This window comes from Panthera onca, chromosome D2 (genome assembly GCF_046562875.1).
Source record: "Panthera onca isolate mPanOnc1 chromosome D2, mPanOnc1 haplotype 2, whole genome shotgun sequence".
NCBI lineage: Eukaryota > Metazoa > Chordata > Mammalia > Carnivora > Felidae > Panthera > Panthera onca.
In genome coordinates this window covers 35,499,784-35,524,590 of record NC_138349.1, presented here as the reverse complement: position 1 = coordinate 35,524,590, position 24,807 = coordinate 35,499,784, and the positions used below count along the sequence as shown (strand labels likewise).

Below are 24,807 nucleotides of genomic sequence, written 5' to 3'. Positions count from 1 at the left end.
TTTTTTTTTAATTTTTTTTTGGGACAGAGAGAGACATAGCATGAACGGGGGAGGGGCAGAGAGAGAGGGAGACACAGAATCGGAAACAGGCTCCAGGCTCCGAGCCATCAGCCCAGAGCCTGACGCGGGGCTCGAACTCACGGACCGCGAGATCGTGACCTGGCTGAAGTCGGACGCTTAACCGACTGCGCCACCCAGGCGCCCCCATAATATTCTAATTGTTTGTATTTCTGTAGTGGTGGTAGTGATCTCTCTTGTTTCATTTGTGATTTTGAGTCCTTTTTTTTTTTTCTTTCTGATAAGTCTGGCTAGGGGGTTATCAATTTTATTAATTTTTTCAAAGAACCAGCTCTTAGTTTCACTGATCTGTTCTGTTGGTCTTTTTTTTTTTTTAAATGTTTATTTACTTTTGAAAGAAAGAGCAGGAGCAGGGGAAGGACAGAGAGAGAGGGAGACATAGAATCTGAAGCAGGCTCCAGGCTCCAAGCTGTCAGCACAGAACCTGACGTGGGGCTCAGTTCCACAAACTGCAAGATCATGACCTGACTGAAGTTGGATGCTCAACTGACTGAGCCACCCAGGCACCCCAGATTTTGTTTGTTTCTCTGTTGTTCATTCTGGTGGCTTTAGGCTTTATTTGCTATTCCTTTTCTAGCTCCTTTAGGTGTAAGGTTAGGTTGTCTTGAGGTGAGCTTGTATTACAGTTTACTTCCCTGTTCGAATTGCCTTTGCTGCATCCCAAAGGTTTTGGACCATCATGTTTTCATTTTCATTTGCTTCCATGTATTTTGTTAATTTTTTCTCTAATTTCTTATTTAACCCATTCATTCTTTAGTAGGATGTTCTTTAATCTCCATGTATTTGAGGGATTTGCAAATTTTTTCTTGTGGTTGATTTCAAGTTCCATAATGCTGTGGTCTGAAAATATGCATGCTGTGATCTCGATTTTTTTGTACTTGTTGAGGATTGATTTGTGATGCAGTATGTGATCTGTTCTGGAGAATGTTCCATGTTCATTCAAGAAGAATGTGTATTTTGCTTTAGGATGAAATGTTCTGAATATATTTGTTAAGTCCATCTGGCCCAGTGAGTCATTCAAAGCCATTATTTCCTTGTTGATTTTCTGCTTGGATGATCTGTCCATTGCTGTAAGTGGGGTGTTAAAATTCCCTACTATAATTGTATTATCAGTGAGTTTATGTTTGTTACAATTGATTGGGTACCTACAAGTTGGGAGCATAAATATTCATAATTGTTAGATATTCTTGATGCATAGACTCCTTAATTCTGATATAGTGCCTTTCTTTATCTCTTGTTACAATCTTTGTTTTAAAATCTATTTGTCTGATATAAGTGTGGCTAACTCTGGCTTTCTTTTGACTTCCATTAGCATGATAGATGATCCTCCATCCCCTCACTTTCAGTCTGCACGTGTCTTTAGGTCTAAAATGAGTCTCTTGCAGAGAGCATATAGGTGGATTATGGTTTTTTTATATATATACATTTTGATACCCTGTGCCTTTTGATTGGAGCATTTAGTCCATTTACATTCAGAGTGATTATTGATAGATAAGAATTTAGTGCCATTGCGTTACCTATAAAGTTGGTGTTTCTGGTGATGTTCTCTGTTCCTTTCTAATCTTTGTTGCTTTTGGTCTCCCACTCAAAGAGTCCCCTTTGATACTTCTTGCAGGGCTAGTTTAGTGGTCATGAACTCTAATTTTTGTGTTTGAAGCTCTCTCTTTTATGAATGACAGCCTTGCTGGATAGTGTTCCTAGCTGCATATTTTTCCTATTTAGCATGTTGAGTATATCAAGCCACATTCCTTCTGGCCTGACAGAAGAGATCTGCTGTGAACCTAATCTGTCTTCCTTTGTAGGTTAATGGCTTTTTTCCCCTTGTTGCTTTCAGGATTCTTTCCTTTTCTGTGTATTTTGTGAATTTGACTATGATATTTTTTATTATGGTCCTGCTTTTGTTGAATTGTTGTACCTCTTGAATTGTGATGTCTGTGTCCTTCCCCAGATAAGGGAAGTTTTCAGTTATAATTTGTTCAGATAAACCTTCTCTCTTTTCCCCTCTCTTCTTCTGGGACTCCTATGATAGGAATATTATTTTGCCTTAAGGCATTGCCTGAATTCTACATCCATGATCCAATATTTTTCTTTTCCTCTTCTTTTCAGCTTCATTATTTTCCATAATGTTTTCTTTTATATTACTGATTCATTCTCTTGCTTCATCTGTCCTTGTTGTCATTGCAACCAGTCTGTTTTGCATCTCAGTTCTAGCTTTTTTTTTTTTCTTCCTTCTTTTTTTAAAATGTTTGTTTAGGGGCGCCTGGGTGGCTCAGTCGGTTAAGCCTCTGACTTCAGCTCAGGTCACAATCTCACGGTCCGTGAGTTCGAGCCCTGCGTCGGGCTCTGGGCTGATGGCTCAGAGCCTGGAGTCTGCTTCCAATTCTGTGTCTCCCTCTCTCTCTGCCCCTCCCCCGTTCATGCTCTGTCTCTCTCTGTCTCAAAAATAAATAAACGTTAAAAAATAAATAAATAAAATGTTTGTTTATTCTTGAGAGAGAGGGAGACAGAGCACGAGCAGGGGAGGGTCACAGGGAGGGAAACACAGAATGCAAAGTAGGTTCCAGGCTCTGAGCTGTGAGTACAGAGCCCAACATGGGGTTCGAACTCACGAACCATGAGATTATGACCTGAACCAAAGTCGGACGCTCAACCGACTGAGCCACCCAGGTGCCCTTCAGTTATAGCATTTTTATTTTCAGCCTGACTAGCTTTTTGTTCTTTTATCTCTGCATTAAGGAATTATCTAGTATCTTCTATGATTTTCTCAAGCCCAACTAGTATCCTTAATGTTGTTATTTTAAATTCTGGTTCAGGCATTTTACCTATATCTCTTTTGATTAATTCCCTGTTCTTTCTCTTCTTTCTTTTGGTGTTAATTCCTCAGTCTTGTCATCTTGTCTAGGTTACTGTTTGTGTGTGTGTGTGTGTGTGTGTGTGTGTGTGTGTGTGTGTGAGATTGTTAGGAAAGCCTGCTATAGCCTCCTCCTGAGAATAATGGGAATGTTAAGAAAAGATCCTATAGTGTTTTGGGCCTGGTGCTTCAGGAGGTGTTTCAGAGTGTGCAGTCTACTGTTGTATTTTGGCTCCTCCTTTCCTCAGGTCAATTCTTTACAGAGTTTCTCCTTGCCTGCAGTGGAGGGATGTTTGGACCTTGTCCACTGTGTGGCAAGTTTTAACTAGGTGTGTTTTGGTCTCCCTGTTAAAAGAACAGTACCTATTTCCCCTAGAACTGAGGCTTTGCAGCATTCTGTGATCAGTAGAGTTGGTGTGTGTGAGAGGTTTGTGCTGGTCTTCTGGGTGAGGGACCTGCTGCGCTGATTCTGAGGCACCTTGCCCAAATGGAGATGCACCTGCAGGGTGCAGGGGGGCAGTACTTGGTGTAAGCAGTCTCTGTTGGGGAGCTATACAGTGAGCTCTGTATAGCTCACTGAAGTGGGTCATGCTGATGGGCAGGGGTGAAGTGGCGTCATCCTGCTCTCTCATCTTCGCAGCAGGGAGTTTGTGCCTGCCATTCTTCAGGAAGCCCTCACAAAAGAGCAAACAATCACCCCTCTTATATCCCCAACTTCTGTCAGATCCCTGCCTTCACTCTGTGTCCATGCTGTCTGCCTGTCAGTGGCACAGTACTCCTGTGTTTTATTTATCTCAGATGTGTGGCTGAGTTTCAAAACTCCAAATTTTAGAGACCTGCACCAATCCTCTGGGGGAGGGTCTTACCATGCTGTGGCCAGTGCTGGTTTGTCTCAGTAAAGCAGTTGCATGACTGCACAGTGGTTTGTGGTGTACGATAAAGCACAGCAAAAAGCTGGCACCAAGGTTTGCTGCCTTCAGCAGGTGTCTCTATTTCTATGCTAGTGAACAGCTATGCTAGGGCAGCACATTGGCACAGCCAGTTCTTGTACCCTAAGAGGCTGTGCCATCATTCTCAAATGCACTTCAGGAAGGGCAACTGTTTCTCCCCGTGTGACCCAGGGCATCCTCAGACTACACTGCCCACTCCCAGGCCTCCACCCTCCCTCCCCACCAGAGCACTGCTAAGGCCACGACCCCAGCGATGGTGGGGACTTCTAAAAGTGGTCAGCCCTTCTTTTCCCAGTCAGTGATGTGGGGAAAGAATTTTTTTGTGCAATCCTCTCTGCACTATTGCATCCTCTCTTTCTCTCCTTTTCCAGTGTTCAGGGCTCCCTCCCCTCTGCAGCACCTGCTGCTCTTTTCTCCCCCAGATCAATTCTCTATAGCTCCTACCTTCCACGATATGGCCATTTTTCTACCTGTAGATATGCAGTTTGTTCTGTCTGCCCTAGGATCAATTTCTTGGGTGTTCAGAATGATTTGATATTTATCTAGCTGTGTTTGAGGGACAAGGCAAGCTTAGGGCCCCCTACTTTTCCACCATCTTAACTCTAGTCCTTCAGTTCATCTTTTAAAGCATGGATAGTCATAGGTTGCTGATTAGTCCATAAATTTGCCACCCCTCTGTATTTATAATAGCTAACACATATTCAGCATTTATTAGCCAGGCATTATTCTTAGTAGTTTTACATTTATGTAAAATTGTGTATTGTGTATTCTCACAGTCACCACATGAGGTATGGTTATTAATTTTGTTCTCTGTTGGCAGATAAAAGTCTAATAAAACATGGGGCCTGGGTCTAAGGTCACTCAGCTAATTAAATAGGCAACAGCTTACACTCTTATAAAGAATTTACTGTAGTGTCTTTAGTTAGAATTTATTCATTTACAAACTTAAGCAAACAGGAAGTACGTTTATTCACTAACTTTGAGTATTTCAGGGGTGAATTCTTGCTTCAGGTACATCTAAATTGCTCTCATTTGCTCTTCCTCTTGATACATAACTTGTTTTATTGGTCTGTGCATTCAATGAATAAGATGACGATAAACAGTCTGAGGCCTACATTCACCTAACTTGGCAACTGTTGTGAACAGAGATCTTCCCTCTCCCATCACGAATATATCAATACTAGAAATGACTAACTGCTTTGGGTCATGCTCCCAAACCAGTCTTTATGGTCAGGGGATAAAATATTGTGAATGGCCCAACCTGATTGAGTGTTTCATCTCTTTGGTGATTATGGGGACATGTGATTGATGGCTTCCCCTCACCCCCCAGCACAAAATAGTGCCTTCAAGGAAGAGGTGTGAGGACATAAAGTTACAGTGTCCACTACATTTTGAATCAGGTACCCATCTCTTTTCTAATCGGCTGAGTTAGGCTAACAAGGCCAAATCAAAAGAAGAACGGTCTTCAGGTATCAGGGTCACGGATGTAGAATAAGCAGAAAAGAATGCTGGGCTTAGTAGGCACATTGAAAACACCTTGTAAGACGGTAGCTGTAGTTTCCCTCTTTGAAACTCTATTACAGACTTTGCAGGTTCCTCATTTCCCAATCTTACTTATTTTTAAATGCAGGTTACAGCATCAAGTAAAAAGGCACAATCTGATAGTGGCTTCATATGATGTTGTGAGGAATGACATAGATTTCTTTAGGTAAGAATTAAAATTTTTTTCTTTAGAAAAACTTACGAAGAGTGTTAATATTTTCCTGTTTGAAAGACTTTATATAGTTCCTACAATATATTAAAAGGTGCTAAATTTTTTTGTTTATTCTCCCTTAGAAATATTAAATTTAACTACTGTATTCTTGATGAAGGCCATGTCATCAAAAATGGAAAAACAAAATTGTCAAAAGCTGTAAAACAACTGACTGCTAATTATAGGATTATTCTTTCTGGAACACCAATCCAGGTAATTATTTACTGTTCTCCCCCACTGTTTGCCATGTGGAAAGAAGGTTTGACATTTGGCAGTGAATTAAAGACACGTTTTTCCGCCTGCCTGCTCCCTCCCTCCCTTCTTTCCTTCCTTCCTCTCTTCCTTATTTCCTTCCTTCCTCCCTTCTTTCCTTCCTTCCTTCCTCCCTCCTTCCCTTCCTTCCTTCCTTCTTTCCTTCCTTCCATTTATAGGAATAAATTCCAGTAGTTCATTTGGTTCATAATGGTTCATTTGGTATGCAATAGCATCTGAGCAAACCAGGTTTTAAAAGCAATATGAAGAGCACTGGATGGTGTATGGAATTTTTGAATGACTATATTGTACAACTGATACTAGTACAACACCGCATGTTAACTATACTAGAATTAAAATAGTAAAATGTGATTTTAGGGTATGTAAATAGAAGTCTTGTGTCCAAAATATGGGAAACTGGTCAGACTTTATTCCACACTGGCCATTCTACTTCTGTGGTATTACACCACAGTCTGATTTAATGTTGAAAACTTAGAGCTGATTCATAGGGGAATCATCATATAGTAGAGGTGTGAATACCTGGAGTTAAGAGAAAATTGGAAAAGATTGTAGAAGGTTGTATTGGAAAAGGAAAGAGATGGGTAAAGTTCTAGAAGTCTTCTGATACTTTTGAGAGATTCTGTTATCTTCCAGGGGAACTGGCTGCAAATGTTCACACATAACTTGGATAGCCAACTCTGGTGGGAAAATACCCTTCATCATTCTCCAGTTAGTGGAATGGTGAACACCAAGTTACCTCTGAGATTCTTTCTGACACTAAAAAAAAATCAACACTTCTTAGCTTACATCTTTGTTACTTTTCTTTTACATTTATTTTTGTTAATGGACTGATTATTCTAAGTATTAGGGTTTTGATCATTAAGTGAACACTTAATTGTTCACAATATTACTTTCACACCAAGTTTGGTTTTTTTGTTTCCTTAAAGGCCCTCTTTCTTTCTCCCCTCCCATACTGAACATTTTAGCTCGGAAGCTATAAGGGTTTCTGCACTGAAGACCCATGGTAGCCTGGAGTTAGGAGGCAGAGCCTAAGTGGGATTAGCCTAAGCAGGGCAGCCCACCATAATGAATCATAGCCTGAGCAGGGTGAAGAGGGCTTCTGGAAGTGGGTAAGGTGGTGGGTTGGTACCTTAGGATCCAAACATATTGAGAATGCATCCAAAATGAAAAAGTGCTGATTTCTTTTTTTTACAAATGAAACTTCAGTAGTAGAATTGGAAAGAACCTTTGCCTGTTCCTTATTACTTTGAATATTGGATAGATTTGACCTATAACCAAACTCTTCTAGGTTTCCTTAAGAAACGGTGATGTTGGGGGCACCTGGGTGGCTCAGTTGGTTAAGCGTCCGACTTCGGCTTAGGTCATGATCTCATGGTTTGTGAGTTCGAGCCCCGCGTCGGGCTCTGTGCTGACAGCTCGGAGCCTGGAGCCTGCTTCGGATTGTGTCTCCCTCTCTCTGCCCCTCCCCCACTCTCACTGTGTCTCTCTCTCAAAAATAAATAAGCATTTAAAAAATAATTTTTTTAGGGGCGCCTGGGTGGCGCAGTCGGTTAAGCGTCCGACTTCAGCCAGGTCACGATCTCGCGGTCTGTGAGTTCGAGCCCCGCGTCAGGCTCTGGGCTGATGGCTCGGAGCCTGGAGCCTGTTTCTGATTCTGTGTCTCCCTCTCTCTCTGCCCCTCCCCCGTTCATGCTCTGTCTCTCTCTGTCCCAAAAATAAATAAAAAACGTTGAAAAAAAAATTTTTTTTAAATAATTTTTTTAAATAAAAAAAGAAATGGTGATGTTGGCCAAATTCTTTAAATCTTGATGTTACGTTTAGTGTCAAAGGTAAAAGAATCAGAAGCATATTCATCTTTCTGCTTTTCTATTTATTTCTTGATAGATGCCACCAATAGGATTTACACACTATGGACCAAGGCTTATTCTGGTGGAGGAGACTTCAAAATTCTCTCCAGATAGGATAGAATTCCCTGAAGGAATTCAGGGATACTGATATGAATTTTATCAAATTAAAATGCAGACTTAGACCATATATATAAAAATGTAGTTGATTACCCCTCATGTATGTCCTCATAATGGGCTTTCATTAATATTCCAACTGTAAGGAAATCACCCCAGTACAAAAGATTAACTAGTGTTCCTTTTTTATATTCAGAATAACGTTTTGGAGCTGTGGTCATTATTTGATTTCCTCATGCCAGGATTTTTGGGGACTGAACGCCAGTTTGCTGCTCGATATGGTAAACCTATATTAGCAAGTAGGGATGCTCGAAGCTCTAGTCGAGAACAAGAAGCAGGTATGAAAACTATATAATTATATACTATACAAGTGAATATAACTTATTCCTATCTTTTTTGAAGCTGTTTTCTCTTACTTTTTAACAGGTGTTCTTGCAATGGATGCACTCCACCGCCAAGTCCTGCCATTTCTTTTGAGAAGAATGAAAGAAGATGTTTTGCAGGATCTTCCACCCAAAATTATTCAAGACTACTATTGTACTCTTAGTCCTCTCCAGGTTAGAAATCCAGTGATTGTGGTTGTTGGCGGTATGTTTATTAGGAGAGTGCTTTGAATAAGCCACAAAAATTGAATAAAGGGGATTAGACTTTGGCTTTTATTACTCCAATCTAGCTTCTACTTTGATAGACTTTAGGACTATTCTGTTCCAAATAGAGAGAGCTAGGACCTGAATGAATCTCTTTGGACATGTGGATATACATTTGGATAAGTGCATTTGAATATGGCATTAAAACAAAAGCAAGTATCATAGTTGCTTTCTTATATGTCAAATTAATCGGAAAAGTTGCAAGGTTAATCTGATGATGAGATGAGCCAGTGTTTATAAGGGCCAAAAATCTGCCTGTAATGTCATATCTTCACAACAGCATTATAGGTATTGTCAGTCCCCATTTTTGCAAACAAAGAAAGGAAAGTTCAGAAAAATTAAGTAAGTTGCTCAAGATTATATAGCTAATATATATCAGGACTGAGTTTCAAACCTGGGAAGTGGGACCTCACCCCTCTAAAAGTATTAACCGCATTGCCAGTAAATTTTTGAAATAAGACTGAGCTTTTGCACAGATCTAATTTTGTACAGAGACTATTATCAAAGGAATTTATTGTATGCCTTTCCTTATATAGTATTTTGTAAGGGGAAACCATCCCTTGTATTAGGGAGACATGGCCTATATAATCAGAATTTTCTCTTAACCTTACGTTCTGGGTTAGTATGCATCAATCCATTTCAGTATTTTGATTTAGTATGGTAAAATGAATAAAAGATAAACAGGTACACCCAGAAACTTATTTCTTCTCCTCCCTCTATAACTTGAGTTTAGAGCTTAGCAGCACACTAATCTAGATGCTGAGAGCTCTGTGATCACTTATATTATCTATGTCATATGTCTGGGCCTCCATTTCTCATGTATAAAAATTGGATTAGTATTTTTGAAAGGAATATTTTAGGAGCAATGAGCTGAAGACTTTTTGAAGTAAATACAATAAAGAAAAGGTGCCATATGAAAAAAAAAATCCATGGTAGGGGTGCGTGGTTGGCTCAATCAGTAGAGCATGCAACTCTTTTTTTTTTTTTTTTTTTTTTTTTTTTTTATTTATTTTTGGGACAGAGAGAGACAGAGCATGAACGGGGGAGGGGCAGTGAGAGAGGGAGACACAGAATCGGAAACAGGCTCCAGGCTCCGAGCCATCAGCCCAGAGCCCGACGCGGGGCTCGAACTCACGGACCGCGAGATAGTGACCTGGCTGAAGTCGGACGCTCAACCGACTGCGCCACCCAGGCGCCCCAGAGCATGCAACTCTTGATCTCAGGGTTGTGAGTTCACACCCCATGTTGGGTATACAGATTAAAATGAAATCTTTAAAAAAGAAAATCCATGGTATATGCCAGTGGTATAAAACATTTAAGTGGCCTGGAGGAGGAGCTGGGAGGGAAGTGACATTTGGCTTTACTTAGCATCCACAGGTTTTTATATTCTGACTTCTATTCTTTAGCACTCTAGATTTTATTTTCTTTCATATTGTTTTAGCATGTACAAGGCAGGAACCAGGACCCTTAGGTAATGCTTTAACTTTTATGAGTTCTCCTTTTAGGTAGCAGTAGTATTCTTTCACTTCTCTGTACTTTTTTTTTTTTTTTTTTTTAGTTTTATTTATATAAGTAATCTATATACCCAACTTGGGGCTTGAACTCATGACCCTGAGATCAAGAGTTGCATGCTCTACTGACTGAGCCAACCAGGCACCTCAGCAGAAGTATTTTTTAAAACTTGGTCTCTTGGAATGTACCTATAGGGTACCACAAAACTTCACTTAGAGAAGATTTTCTCATTTACTTGTAAGGATTCAGGTTCTCTTTTATTGGTAATGTATTTATCTTCCTCAACAGAGTGGAAAAATTGAGTCTAGGACTATTTGACTAATTTTTAATATTTTAGCATCCAAGCTTAATGTGCTACACTTGTTTTCTAAATGTAATTTTAAAGGAATTTACCAAGATGCAGTGGATAATTTGTAATCATTAGTGAAGCATAGGTATTACAATTTCTTTAATGAGGGCTGGTTTAAATTATTGCTCTTACTGTCATTTGCTAGCTATGTTTTTGAACAATTGAAAATAAATATACTTCTTTTGCGGGGGCAATTTTACAGGTTCAGCTCTATGAGGATTTTGCTAAGTCTCGTGCTAAGTGTGACGTTGATGAAACAGTTTCTTCAGCTGCACTCTCTGAAGAAACTGAAAAACCAAAGCTTAAAGCCACAGGCCATGTATTCCAGGTATAGATTACAATCTCTTTTTTATTTCTTGAAGAATCATGTTCTTCAGTGCAGCAATTTTTACATGGAATACTGAAATGTGGGTTTATTTAAATTTTTTTCAGTATTGTGTACACATTCTTGAAAATAGAGAAGAGTACTAATTTATTTCCATATTTATAATTAATAAGTAATTTAATACTAAAATATACAAAATGCAATATTTTTTGTATATTGCCAGTAAAGAGTTTTAGAGAATATTTTGCTTTACATTAAAAAAAATATTGGAATGCCTGCTATAGGGCAATAACTTTTGTAAGCTCAGGGGTTAACTAAAGCAGTGGAAAAAACAGACTCCTTCCCTAGAGTATGGGGTTATGCAGTATAAGAGTTGGGTAGATTGGTTTCTAGTAGAGAGATCAGGGGCAGCCTCACTGAGAAGGTGACACCTAAGCAGAGATCTGAAGGAGGATTGAGGCATGCAGATACGTGGAGGGGAAGCGATTCCAGACAGAGGATACCAAAAGTACAGAAGTCATGAGACAGGTGCTTCCTCATGTGCTCAAGGGAATAGCAAATCAAAAAGATAAAGTGTCAGCTTAGGCTTTCTGTCCCTTTTGAAATATTCCACAATAGAACCCCCCCCCCCCCACTTCCCTTGCCACCAATAAGTTAAATACTGTAACATTTTTAAGACAGAAGAGGGGTAAAGAGCTTATACCTCTCCCAGTTTCTATTATCGTGTCCAGCCGTTTCTTGAGCCTTGTCAGTGGAGCTTTTTGTTTGTTTTTAATTTTTTTTAATGTTTATTTATTTTTGAGAGAGAGAGAGAGAGAGAGAGCAGGGGAGGGGCAGAGAGAGGGAGACACAGAATCCAAAGCAGGCTCCAGGCTCTGAGCTGTCAGCATAGAGCCCAGTGCAGGGCTCGAACTCACGAACTGTAAGATCGTGACCTGAGCCGAAGTCGGGCACTCAAGTGACTGAGCCACCCAGTGCCCCTAGAGCTTTCCAATACAAAATTCAAAACCCAAATCATAAGCCAAGTAAAAGGCAAGAGAGAAAGAATGTGGCAAAATTAGAGAAAAGAAACAAGGACCCTATAGGGTTCTGATTCTTAAACACAACCACTTGAAATAACCACCTTGCTCTGCCTTCTCCTCTCCCTGACTTGCTGAATTATAATACTGTGTAGGGGAGAGATATGCAGATTTATAAGGTCCTCAAGAAATTTTTATACCCACTGAAGTTTGAGAAACCCTTAGGAAATCTTTAGGAAATGTTGCCTTATTCCAGAAGCATCTGTAAGCATTATCCCACTTTGGGCAGGAAAGAGGTCTTTCTGCCATGAGAAGTTCATTGTCTACTGAGGGAGAGAGACACAAACTGTACAATTGATGCAATAAATGCTCTCATACACTTCACACAAGAAGCACAGATGAAGGCGTCACAGATGAGACATTGAACTGATTCATGAAGAATGAGTAGGAGGAGCAAGAAGAGGACAAAGGGCATTTTCTACGGATAGCGTAGAAATAGGAAAAGTTACTAAGATGTAGACATTTGTGGTATGTATGGACTTGCATATACTTTTTCCCCCCTTAAAGGCATTACAGTACTTACGTAAACTGTGCAACCATCCAGCATTAGTCTTGACACCTCAACATCCAGAGTTCAAGAGTACTACTGAAAAACTGGCAATTCAGAATTCTTCTCTTCATGATATTCAACATGCCCCTAAACTCTCAGCTTTGAAACAAGTAAGTAGGTTTCATGAATGTTCGATGTGTGTTACACATTCTTGATCTGTAACACGTATAAATATACTTTTCCAAAATAGTACTGCCATTTATTTTTTAATTTGGTTCAATTTTTGGTACAGCTTTTTTAGAAACTGTGGTAAATATGTATAGTATAATATATACCATTACTTTCTTCTAACCCCTGGTAACCTCTAGTCCACTTTATATCTGTATCAATTTACCTGTTCTAAATATTTAATGTAAGTGGAATCATACAATATTTGTACTTTTGTGACTGGCTTATTTCACTTGGTTTTCTTTTTTTAGTTTATTTTTTTTGAGAGAGTGCGTGCCTGTACGTGCGTGAACAGGGGAGGGGCAGAGAAAGAAGTAGAGAATCCCAAACAAGATTCACACTATCAGCGTAGAGCCTGATGCAGGGCTCATTCTCATAAACCATGAGATCATGACCTGAGCAGAAATCAAGAGTTAGACGCTTAGCCAACTGAGCCACCCAGGCACCCCTCAATTGGTTTTCAAGGTTCATTTGTGTTGTACCATGTATTAGTACTTCATTTTTATAGCTGAATAACATTCCATTATTATTATTATTATTATTATTATTATTATTATTATTATGTATATACCACATTTGTTTAGTCTTTTTTTTTGTTTTGTTTTGAGAGAGAGAGCACAAGTGGGGGAGGGATGGAGAGAAAGAGAAACAATCCCAAGTGGCAGAGTCCAGTGCGGGGCTTGAAATCATGAACTGTGAAATCATGACCTGAACCCAGATCAAGAGTTGGACACTTAACCAACTGAGCCACCCGGGCGTCCCAAATCTTGTCATGTGTTGATGGACACAATGGTTGTTTCCACCTTTTTGGCTATTGTGAATAATACTGCAGAGAACGTTGGCTTGTAAGTGTCAGTTTAAGCCCCTCTTTTTAGTTCTTTTGGATGAACTAAACCTAGGAGTGGAATTGCTGGATCATCTACCAGTTCAGTGTTTAACTTTTTCAGGAACTGCCAGAATGTTTTCCACAATGGCTGTTCCATTTACATTTCCATCAGCAATGTGCCATGATTCCAATTTCTCCACATCCTAGCCAATGCGTACTTTACTATTTTTTTTATTGCAGCCATCCCAGTAGGTATGAAATGCTAGCTCATTGTTGAAAATGCCGTTTAACTTTGGATCATTTTTAAATTGTCTTTTGGTTGAATTTTAAGACGACTTTTTTTCTTTTTTTTTTTAAGTTTATTTAATTATTTTGAGAGAGCGTGCATGAGCAGGGTAGGGACAGAGAGAAAGGGAGAGAACCCTAATAAGCAGGCTCCATGCTGTCAGCATGAAGCCCCACGTGGGGCTCAATCTCATGAACCATGAGGTCATGACCTGGGCCAAAATCAAGAGTTGGACACTCAACTGACTGAGCCACCCAGGTGCCCCTAAGAGTTCTTTTATATTCTAGGTATTAAGCCCTTACCAGATACATAATTTTGCAAATATTTTCCCCCATTCTGTAGATTGTTATTTGACTTTCTTTAGTAATGTGTACCCATGGTTTCTGATGAGAAATCCAATGTTGATCTTATAGAGGATCCCCTTTACATGATGAATTCACTTTTTTTCTTGCTGCTTTTCAGATTCTCTTTCAATAGTTTGATTATAATATTTGCCAGTGTGTATCTCTGAGTTTTTTTGGGAGCTGCCTACTCTGCCATTTTCTTCATGTCGCTGTCTTAGTGTAGCTTTCAAAAACAGAATTTTTGAAAATTCTATCAGAAATAATTGGTTTTTAAAAGAACCAATTGCAAGCACCAAATGTTAAAACTAACACCATTTAGTTCTAACTATTCTTAAAAATTAAGAGCTTACTGTAAAATGTGGACTTTAGTCATTGTTTTTGCTTTCTGTAGTTATTCTGGCCTAAATTTCATGAAGAATAACTAATAAATGAAGATTTTAGGTTTCACATGGGTTAGCATAGAAAATGTTATATAATGACATATATGACATCCAGGTATGTATCCTTATATCACTAAATGTAAAACACTGGATTTTTATCATAAAATGATAGAATGAGTATTGCTTTTAGATTGTCTGTAAATGGAATCGTTTTCTTATTTGGCCAAACTAATTTTGTACATAAAATGTTCATGATTTTCTTAACATAGCTGATAAAGTTATAAGATATACTTAGTCAAGGAATCAGCTAATTAGATTTCCAAAATCATTTGCATTTCATCCACACTTTAGTTATACTATAGGCTTTAAATTATTTTTAGTTTATCTTTTTGCACATTTTTCTCTGCAGCTATTACTTAAACTGATCTTTCATTTTAGAAGCTTATTGTCACTCTGAAGCTGAAGTGTCTGGAATTAAGATGCTTAGGAACTGTACAACTTAGGCCCAGATTGTTTCTGGCCATACTTATAAGACTTGTAGAATCCATCTTTTCCATTTTCTCAGTTCTTTTCAGCCATTCGGAACAAAAGTTCTATCTTAGGGGAGAGAAAACAAGCTTGCTTTCATCTAAAATATGTCTGTTCTCTGAATTAGGGGAGAAGTCTTATTTGCTTTTTAAAAACCTGGCACTAGAAATATAGAAACCTGTATATCAGCAAGTACTAGTGCCAGAATTATCTAATAATGCCAGAATTTTTAAATTTCAGGATACTGAAATGATGAACTCAAACTGTAGGTGAAATTTAACGGAGATAAGCAAAGTCAGTTTTAAAAGACTTAGATACAGGGGCACCTGGGTGGCTCAGTTCAGCATCTGACTGTGGCTCAGGACATGGTCTCACGGTTTATGAGTTCAAGCCCCAGCAGCAGAGCCCGCTTGGGATCCTCTGTCTCCCTCTCTCTCTGCCCCTTCTCTGCTCGCACACGCACATGCAAATGCAAAAATAATAAATAAAAACATTAATTGGCGAACATTTCACAGAATAAAGTTGAGTTTGATGGTAGGTTCACTGTAAATCTACTGTATGAATTAGTTGCCGGTAAATAAATCTTGTATGATCTTGGGTTGGATTAATAACAGTGGAATAATGGCCAAAATGAGGGCATCATAGATTCACTGTCTTTTATACCAGTCACACCAAATTTTGAGTATCATTTAGAGTTCTGGGCACTATAAGTGGAAGATCAAAAAAGAATCCAGAAACTGTTTTACCCCAGGGTTTTCAAGCTATTCCTCACATAATTTAGCCTGTGCTGAAGTTAGGGCAAGATAAAATTAAATTGCTCTCTAGGGAGGCAGCTGGCCTCTCAGATACCCATATCAAGTGGCTCTGGTAACCATTTTCTAGAGAATAGTAATCAACTCTTCAAGGCTGCAAACTAGATTTTGTCAGAATACTTGGAGTTCATCAGTCTTCTCAGGGCAAACTCAGGTTATAAGAGATTATTGGGAAAGCCAGAATGCCATTTCTGCTGCCAGACAAGAATATTTATGCCAAATGATATATCCATACATCCAGTAGGATAGCTACCTGGAAGAAGATACTAGGAAGATTGTATGGTAAGTGTGGACTTGGAGACAAAGTCTTAGGTGGACGTTCTTAAAGTGACTGGTTGTAAGGTTTGATGTTGCTGCCTAAGGGACTAAAGATAATTGAATGTGTGTGACACAGACATTCTGATAAATTCTCTTCAGAACTCCTCTTTTATAGAAACTATATAGAATGTTCCACTGATGATATCACATTTCTTTATACTGGGCACCACCTAGTTATACTCTCCTAAAACACCTCAGATTTTTAAAAATCAACTTAGCTTAAATAGTAATCTGATTACAGACTTAGGGGCAAGAGATAGAGGTAATTACATTTATCAGATTTCTTTATTCCACCTAGAGGAATTCCTTGGTAGTATACCATATGTATACTCTCTGTCAAGGAGGGAGGAAAAGCTTAGGGCAGTCTAATTAAAATTTACAGTTTAAGGGCTGCAAAGGTAGAAGAGAAAGAACATTTGTTCTTCCCCTAGGATCAAATTACGACAACACTTAAAACAATGATGACGGTACATAGGAAGTGTTGCGTACCAGTTAAGCTCATTAGAAACTCAACGCCCAAAGCTTTTATTGGGTCTGATCCTGTAGACTCCCTCTGCCTAGTATGTACCAAAATTCTAGATTCCCAGAAAGAAAGCAGGTCTCAGCATAATCCTATTGTTTGCATAACAGTTTAAGCACAGTAAGCCACCCTCATCAGGTAGAAAACAATGGGCAGACTCTCAAAACCCAAGTTTCAAGACTTCTTTCAGCCAAGGACACACCTTGCAAGCTGGGCTTTCTAAGAAAAGCTTTTCCAGTCTGTTATGTTAACTTTTTTTCTGCATAATATTCTGAGAGTTTTACCTGGAACTTGGGAGTTTGCTTGGATTTTGGTTATCTTTCCCGTTTGAGCTTTTGGTTTTCTAAGTAACCTTCATTAGTAGAAAGGAGAAAGCATCCTGCGTTGAGTTCTTACATTTTGGGCAGAATTCACTATCTTAAGGTCCTTAGGGATGAAGATTAATACTAGGCATTTTAGTTTCACAAACAGATACAAACATTGTTCTCTTGGATTTTGTTCATTTAGTTCTTTTTCTTTTTTTTTTTTTAAGTTTATTTTTGAGAGAGAGTACACACGAGTGGGGGAGGGGCAGGGAGAGAGAATCCAAAGCTGCCAGCACAGACCCCAATGCAGGGCTCAGACTCACAAACAGTGAGATCAAGACCTGAGCCATATTCCCGAGTCAGATGCTTAACCAGCTGAGCCACCCAGGCACATTTATTTATTGCAGCTGCTATGTGCCAGGCACTGAACAATTTAAGTAGGCAGGAAGTACAAAAGATCTATAGCAGCATGGTTCTTGCTGTTAAAGATCTTGGTTGATAATTCTTTCTTTTTTGGAATTTTGATTTCGGCCAGATTTAGCTGCATTGTTTTCTTTATACTCTGTTCTTTTATAACTTTTCATGAACTGTTTTGCTTAAGGATCATCTTTTTCAGTAAACATTTATTGAAACTCTAGTGAGCCTCAAGTAACTCAGGAAGGGGGAGAAGGACCTGTTAGAGAATCTCCTGAAGAGGTAACCAGGAGATTCTAAGCCTGAGCACCTCAAAACTAGTTCCAGAGGCTTCAGGATGACAGATTACAGCTCAGAGTGCTAATATGCTTTCCAGGTGACAGATAAGTTTAACCTTTTCTTAGCATAAGGGGAAGTATTTGTCACAGTGAGATTGATTATACTTTATTAAACACCTATATAACAACTGATTCTTTTTTTCAAGTTGCTGTTGGACTGTGGTTTGGGAAATGGCAGCACTTCAGAGAGTGGCACAGAGTCTGTTGTGGCCCAGCACAGGATACTGATCTTCTGTCAGCTTAAAAGCATGCTTGATATAGTAGAACATGATCTTCTCAAACCTCACTTACCCTCTGTCACTTATCTGAGATTAGATGGCAGCATACCTCCTGGTCAGAGGCATTCCATTGTTTCACGGTAAGTGGCTTCTAAAACTCTTAGAAATCAAGCTATAGTCAGTTATCACTGATAGAGAAGTTTGCCTCATGAAACATTGTTTGGCTAAATATCTGCACATGTGTTTTGTTACTGTATAATTCAGCCCAACTAAATCATTTTTAAAATTTAGAACTCCAAAATATAATTGAATAGTTTTAGTTTTTTTAAAAAAAAAAGTGTGACAGTGTTAGGGAGGCACTATGAAGGGCTCAGAAGAAATTTAAGGCATCAACAAAAAGTAGAGACAACTACTTTTCCCCCTCACCTTTTTTCGGGAGTTAGGGTAGGAAGAAGCAAACAGATGGCTTAGCTAAGATCTCTGACTGATCCCTGTGTGTGTCTCTGCCGAGAACAAGTTGGAAGCTGACCCAGGTAGGAAGCCGAATTGGTGAGTGTGGTATTTCTTTTATTTTTTTAAGTAGGCTCCACATCCAGTGTGGAGCCCAACACGGGGTTCAAACTCAACAACCCTGAGATCAAGACCTGAGCTGAGATCAGGAGTCAGATACTTAGCCACCTGAGATACTCAGTCACCTCCAGTGTGGTGTTTAAGTGTGGTTTGCATTCTGTGCTTTAGAAACCTCAGGGGTTGGGTTTTTAAATGCAGATTCCTAGGTTCTGTCCCAGACCTGCTGACTTCTAAGAGTGAGCATTTTTTCGTAAGCATCCTTGAGAGATTATTAGGCACAGTAGTATTAGAAACCTACAAAGGGGCTTTGGAGGTAGGCAGACCCAGCTTTGACTCCTGACTCTAGACATGTTCTGTTGGTCCTATTTATCAAAAATAAGGACAGTAATAATATCTTTATACAGCTTTTTAAACAAATACCATAATGTATATAAAGTCTAAAGCCCCCCCTTTTGATTCATAGTGAGAATGTAATAAGTGGTAGCTTGGCAATAATGTTAGGTAATAATGTTTCTAGAAGCTATTAGATGTCAAAACACAATTGTAGCAAGCACCTCATTCTCTAATTTTCCTGACTGATCTAGCCTTTTCCCCAATTCTTCTCTTCTGTCTACACATGTTAAAGGTTCATAGTTGGGTTTTGTCTTCATTAGTGTTTAATTACATTTTTGCAATTTACTCTTTATCTGGCATCCTAAAACGCAACCCAGACTTATTTCTGTTTGTGAAATATCTGAAATGTTCTAGAATATATTCTTTCTACTGTTGAAGGTGTTATGTATATTTTTAAAAAATGTCCACATCATATATTTTTTTTTTTTTTAATTTTATTTTTTTCAACGTTTTTTATTGATTTTTGGGACAGAGAGAGACAGAGCATGAACGGGGGAGGGGCAGAGAGAGAGAGGGAGACACAGAATCTGAAACAGGCTCCAGGCTCCGAGCCATCAGCCCAGAGCCTGACGCGGGGCTCGAACTCACGGACCGTGAAATCGTGACCTGGCTGAAGTCGGACGCTTAACCGACTGCGCCACCCAGGCGCCCCCACATCATATATTTTTAAGTAAGCTTTATGCCCAGTGTGGGGTTTGAACTCAAAACCCTGAGATCAAGAGTTGCATGCTCTGCCAACTGAGCCAGGCAGGTGTACCTTTATCATAGATTTTTAAAGCAGTGTTCTCATTTGTGCTATTTAATTGTTATTTAACAGTCCAGTTTGTTATAGAAACCTTAGAAATGTATTAATTTTATTTTTTAATATCTATACTTTTAGGTTTAACAATGATCCATCCATAGATGTTCTTTTACTTACAACTCATGTTGGTGGCCTAGGGCTTAACTTAACTGGCGCTGACACGGTAGTATTTGTGGAGCACGACTGGAATCCTATGCGTGATCTACAAGCCATGGACCGGGCCCATCGCATTGGGCAGGTAAAAAGTCATCACTGACCAGTGTTCACTTCTGCACTGGGAAAAATAACCCATCCCAAAAAAGACAGGGAGCCTTGGTTTAAGTTCCTTCTCTGATGCTGAGTGTTGTGACCTTAGGCAAGTCACCTAATACTGTGCCACCACTTCCTCATGCATTAAATAAGGTACTTGTGCTGAGGAAACCTTGGATACTGTCCATTCCTAATATTCTCTGCAAAATGGTAAGATTTGAAGCTCATTAAGCCAGGTAAAGAAAGAAAACCCAACCCTAATTAGATACAAGTACTTAGTTAAGGTATGCAAACCCCCTGACTTGGTGAACCTCAAAGTTTATCAGTTTATTTGTGCTGCAGCTACTTAACTTCTTTTTTCATTCAGAAACGTGTGGTTAACGTATACCGATTGATAACCAGAGGAACGTTGGAAGAGAAAATAATGGGTTTGCAAAAATTTAAGATGAACATCGCGAATACTGTGATTAGCCAGGAGAATTCTAGTTTGCAGAGTATGGGGACAGATCAACTTCTTGATCTGTTTACTCTTGATAAGGTAAAGAACTTCTACAAACTTATACAATTTGCTTTATCTTTAAGGTGTTCACAAACTTCTGGGACTGCCTGGTGAATGTATTAGAGTGAGTGGCAAAAGGCATTCACTTTAGTATTAAGTAGGCAACCCTTTGAGGGGATTTTTGATGTCCAGATAAAATTCTTCAGGATACTAAGGGATGTTTGAAGTTTGGACTTTCTGATGGCCATCTTTAGTGTTTTGCCTCAAGGTTTTTTTTAGCCCTTCCCTGCTAAAAGACAACTATCACTGGAGTCAGCTAGACCTGGGTCTGTGTTTTTTGCCCTGCCTCCTATTAACTAGTGACCTTAGGCAAATTAACTTCTTCCCTCAGAGATACCTTTGCTCTTGGGAGGATAAAAATGTCTGTATCACTGCATGGTTGTGAAGAGAAAATGAAATGGTATATGTAAGCACTTAGAAAGGGTACCTAGTAGAGATTCTCAAAAATCATAGATAGCCATTACTGTTATTGTGGATGATGGAACTAATATATTGGAACTAATATATTGGATAACAATCCATAATCAAAGGATGCAGCAGCCAGAAGTATTATTCAGTCTAATAATGTAGAACTTAATAGCATTGGATTTAAAGTCCTGCATAGGTTCAGGAAGTCAAATGTACACATAGTATTAATTATGGTGAGAAGTGGCCTTATATAATCAAACTAGCTGTAATAACAGAATTGTAATGTTCAAATATAAAAGAAAGTAGTTCCATTACAGCTCACATTTAGAATATTATGTCTGGTGCTAGGTGCTACATTTTCAATAGTAATTAAGTCCTCGAGAGATAGCCAGATGGAGGCAGGTTCTTTGGTCATGTCATATAAGTAAGGTTGAACAAGATATGTATAACCTAGAAAAGAGAAGGCTCAAAGAAACCTAGATTGCTATTTTTTTTTGAACGTTTGCTTATTTTTGAGAGAGTTGGAGAGGGTCAGAGAGAAAGGGAGACAGAGGATCCAAAGCAGTCTCTGCACTATCAATGCAGGGCTCGAACTCACCAACAGTGAGATTATGACCTGAGTCCAAGTCAGACAGTTAACCGACTGAGTCCCCCGGGTGCCCCTGGATTGCTATTTTCAAATAGTTTTTATTCTGTTTGAAAGAATATTCTTATGGGTGACTTTCAGCGAGCAGAACTGTACTCAGCGGATGTTCTAGGGAAGCAAAAGCTGTTACCATAAAGGATCCTATTGTGACATTTGGCAAAATTTGAACATGGACTATATCACATAGGTGTTAAGTTCCCTTAATTTGATCATTATACTTTGGTTATGTCAGAGAACATCCTTATTCTTAAAAATACAGGTTGATTTTGGGGCACCTGGGTGGCTCAGTTGGTTAAGTATCTGACTTTGGCTCAGGTCATGATCTTGCAGTTCTTGAGTTTGAGCCCCACATCAGGCTCTGTGCTGACAGCTCAGAGTCTGGAGCCAGCTTCAGATTCTGTGTCTCCCTCTCTCTCTCAAAAATAAATAAACATTTAAAAAAAAAAAAAAAAAAAAAGAATACAGGCTAAATCCTATCTAGGGATAAAAAGGCATAATATCCACAACTTAAATGCTGATAATTTATATATTTAATAGATACATATACAATTAATGAGGTCTTTGGAATGTTCTTATAATTCTTCTATAATCTTGAAATTCTTCCTAAATAAAAAGCTTAAAATTGTTAGGAGATCATGAACTTGCACATTGCTTGAAGTGTTTAATTCTAATGAATGAGTGCAATGTTAGGAACTATAATTTCTGAAGTTAATAATCTTTCACTTTATCTTTCTGCCAATTTTTTTTAAGGATGGCAAAGCAGAAAAGGCCGACACCTCTACTTCTGGAAAAGCAAGTATGAAATCAGTCCTTGAAAACCTGAGTGATCTTTGGGATCAAGAGCAATATGATTCAGAGTACAGCCTGGAAAATTTTATGCATTCTCTCAAGTAACTATCAAATATTGTAAATGCAATTGCTGCTAGTTCAGTTACATTTCTGCTGATATTCAGCAAATTTCAAAGTTTATGGTGAACTTTTAGCTCAATGTGTAAATAGATCTGAAGAATATTCAGCATAACGCTGGTTCTTGTTTCACTGGGGGGAACAAGTTATTCTCAAATATTTGCACTGTATTAAATTTAAATGTTAATGTGAAATGGTTTAAATTTTACGTGCTGAATAGCTGCAGAGCAGAGGAACCAAACCAGGTTTACATGTGCTACCGTGAGGTGTTCTTACTGGGAACGAGCCTCCTGTCTTTACATAGTCCCTTTGTGCAGGATAATATCCATGAGTACTTTAGTGTTCATGTACATTTTTTTCTTTTAAATAGAACTTGTTTTTATAAATGATTAAAAATAGGGCTTTTTTTTTGTATAAAAGCCTTAATGAGCCATAATTTTAAGAATAATGACTACAATATTGGTCACTCTTGGAACATGAAAATCTTAGACAATGAATTGAACCTGGCCCTTGGTGGAAACCTTTATATATTTAATGCAGATGCATAGTGTTTTTCAAATCTTTAACATCATTTTGTCAACTTTTAAAATATATCAACTATTCTAAATACAGGTAATGGTCTATTTAAGGCTATCATAACATCCTATTAAGAGGGTGTTTTTTAATTTATCTAATGGCTAGGATATAGCCCGATTCAGAGAACATATGTACTCAATAGGTTTCAATCATATATATATAATATATTTTTTGTAACTATGAACATATACAGTTTTCCAGAAGTAGATTTTACACTGTTTAGAATTCCAAACCTATGGTGAAAAGACTGTTTATTGTAGTAATGCATGACTGAAGCATAAAAGGGAGAAATAAATCCTTTATATACACAAACATACATAAATACACATATCTATATGCACAGATGTACCTATCCTGCATCCTACAAGGTGCTTGGTATTGGCACTAAAATCATGTAGATATAATGGGCAGCAATAATAATTGGGCATGAAGCTGATTAGTGTTAGAAAAGTGAGCCTCAATGGTGAGGGTGGGTATATGTGTATAGATATGCATGTATGTGTATGTATATAATTTTATAAATTTCACACGTAAATTAATACATGCCTGTGTGCATATATATGTATGGGATATATTTGTATATACATGTACAGGTAATAAACATCCCCAAGGTTTGTGGCTGGCCATACACATAGGCATCGGTTTATAAACCATCAGACCTCAGCTGTAAAATAACAACTTTTTTGTTTAAAATCATTAAAGTTATACTGTTCTGCAGCATTTAGACATGGACATTTGTCACATTTCAGTAGCTTTGACAACCATACTATAACATTAAATCTAGCATTCCATGGAGAATAAAAAATAAGATTGAAACTGTAAAATATATGCACTGTGTGTTATTTGTAGGAAATACCACTAGAAGAAGAAAAATTACTAGTTCACATAGAAAAGTTTTAAAAAGCTCAACACTTTCCTTACTAAATGGTTATTTCTCCATTGTTTAGAATTTAAATTCAGATTGTAGAAGAGCAAGAGGAAACTCTTATCTAGAACATCCATTGTACCTAGCACTGGGTAGCTTGAACAAGTCTACCTGAGTTTAATTTTTATTATTTGCCGTTTCCATAAGCCAGCTATTTAACATAGCTCATAGTAACTGATGTTTTCTAAGACTACATAGGCAGCAATATATAGACAGGAAGGGGCACACCATAAAAGTTAAAGGTCTTTTTCCAGTTTGAAAGGTCAGATAGGCTGGAAGTTAGAATTATATTTTGTTTTGTTTTGGTCATTTTCATCTCAGAGTTTTTTTAAGTTTGAGAGAGCAAGGTGTGAGTGGAAGAGGGGCAGAGAGAGAGAGGATCCCAAGGAGGCTCCACGCTGTCAGTGCAGAGCCCAATGCAGGGCTCCATCTCGGGAACCGTGAGATCATGACCCAAGCCAAGATCAAGAGTCAGATGATTAACCGACTAAGCCACCCAGGTACCCCAAGAGTAAAATGTTTCTAGAAGCCCAGGCAGGAAAATGATAAATGATTGCCTCTCAGTGGAAAAAGAAGGGTCGGAGGTCAGAGGAAGACTTAGTGTGACTATAACATTAAAAAAATAACCATTTGAATTAAAATTAAATCATACATTCCAGCTTTCCAAATAAAAACACAAACAGGTAAGAAGTGTTTTCAATCAAGTGATCCACTCACAGTCTCAGTAGTATAGCTGAAGAGTAATGGATACATAGGGAAAACTGAACTGAGTAGTGAATGATTAAAGATATTTACAGCTGTTAATTTTGTGGAGTTATAAGGATGTGGTAGTTAACATTTTTTAAAAAGTGTGCATGTGGGAACAAAAGCATAAAAGAATGTTGATAATATTTTAAGCTGAGTAATGGGTTCATGGATAGCCATTGTACTAGTTCCCTTTTTGTGTGTCTATTTTTAACTTGAAATTTTCAATAATTATCAGTCATCA

General features: G+C 38.4%; 1 protein-coding gene across 1 annotated transcript in view; it reads left to right on the top strand.

Moving 5' to 3' along the window:
• BTAF1 (B-TFIID TATA-box binding protein associated factor 1) overlaps nucleotides 1-23,718 on the top strand; it is a 119,003-nt gene extending 95,285 nt beyond the window's left edge. The window contains exons 29-38 of the mRNA XM_060642039.3: nucleotides 5,510-5,587; nucleotides 5,716-5,845; nucleotides 8,063-8,204; nucleotides 8,293-8,423; nucleotides 10,577-10,702; nucleotides 12,286-12,438; nucleotides 17,714-17,925; nucleotides 19,629-19,788; nucleotides 20,167-20,337; nucleotides 22,163-23,718. Of these exons, the coding sequence (XP_060498022.1) occupies nucleotides 5,510-5,587; nucleotides 5,716-5,845; nucleotides 8,063-8,204; nucleotides 8,293-8,423; nucleotides 10,577-10,702; nucleotides 12,286-12,438; nucleotides 17,714-17,925; nucleotides 19,629-19,788; nucleotides 20,167-20,337; nucleotides 22,163-22,306 (1,447 nt within the window). The 3' untranslated portion in view covers nucleotides 22,307-23,718. The remainder of the gene's footprint in view (nucleotides 1-5,509; nucleotides 5,588-5,715; nucleotides 5,846-8,062; nucleotides 8,205-8,292; nucleotides 8,424-10,576; nucleotides 10,703-12,285; nucleotides 12,439-17,713; nucleotides 17,926-19,628; nucleotides 19,789-20,166; nucleotides 20,338-22,162) is intronic.
• Nucleotides 23,719-24,807: the final 1,089 nt, after the last annotated feature.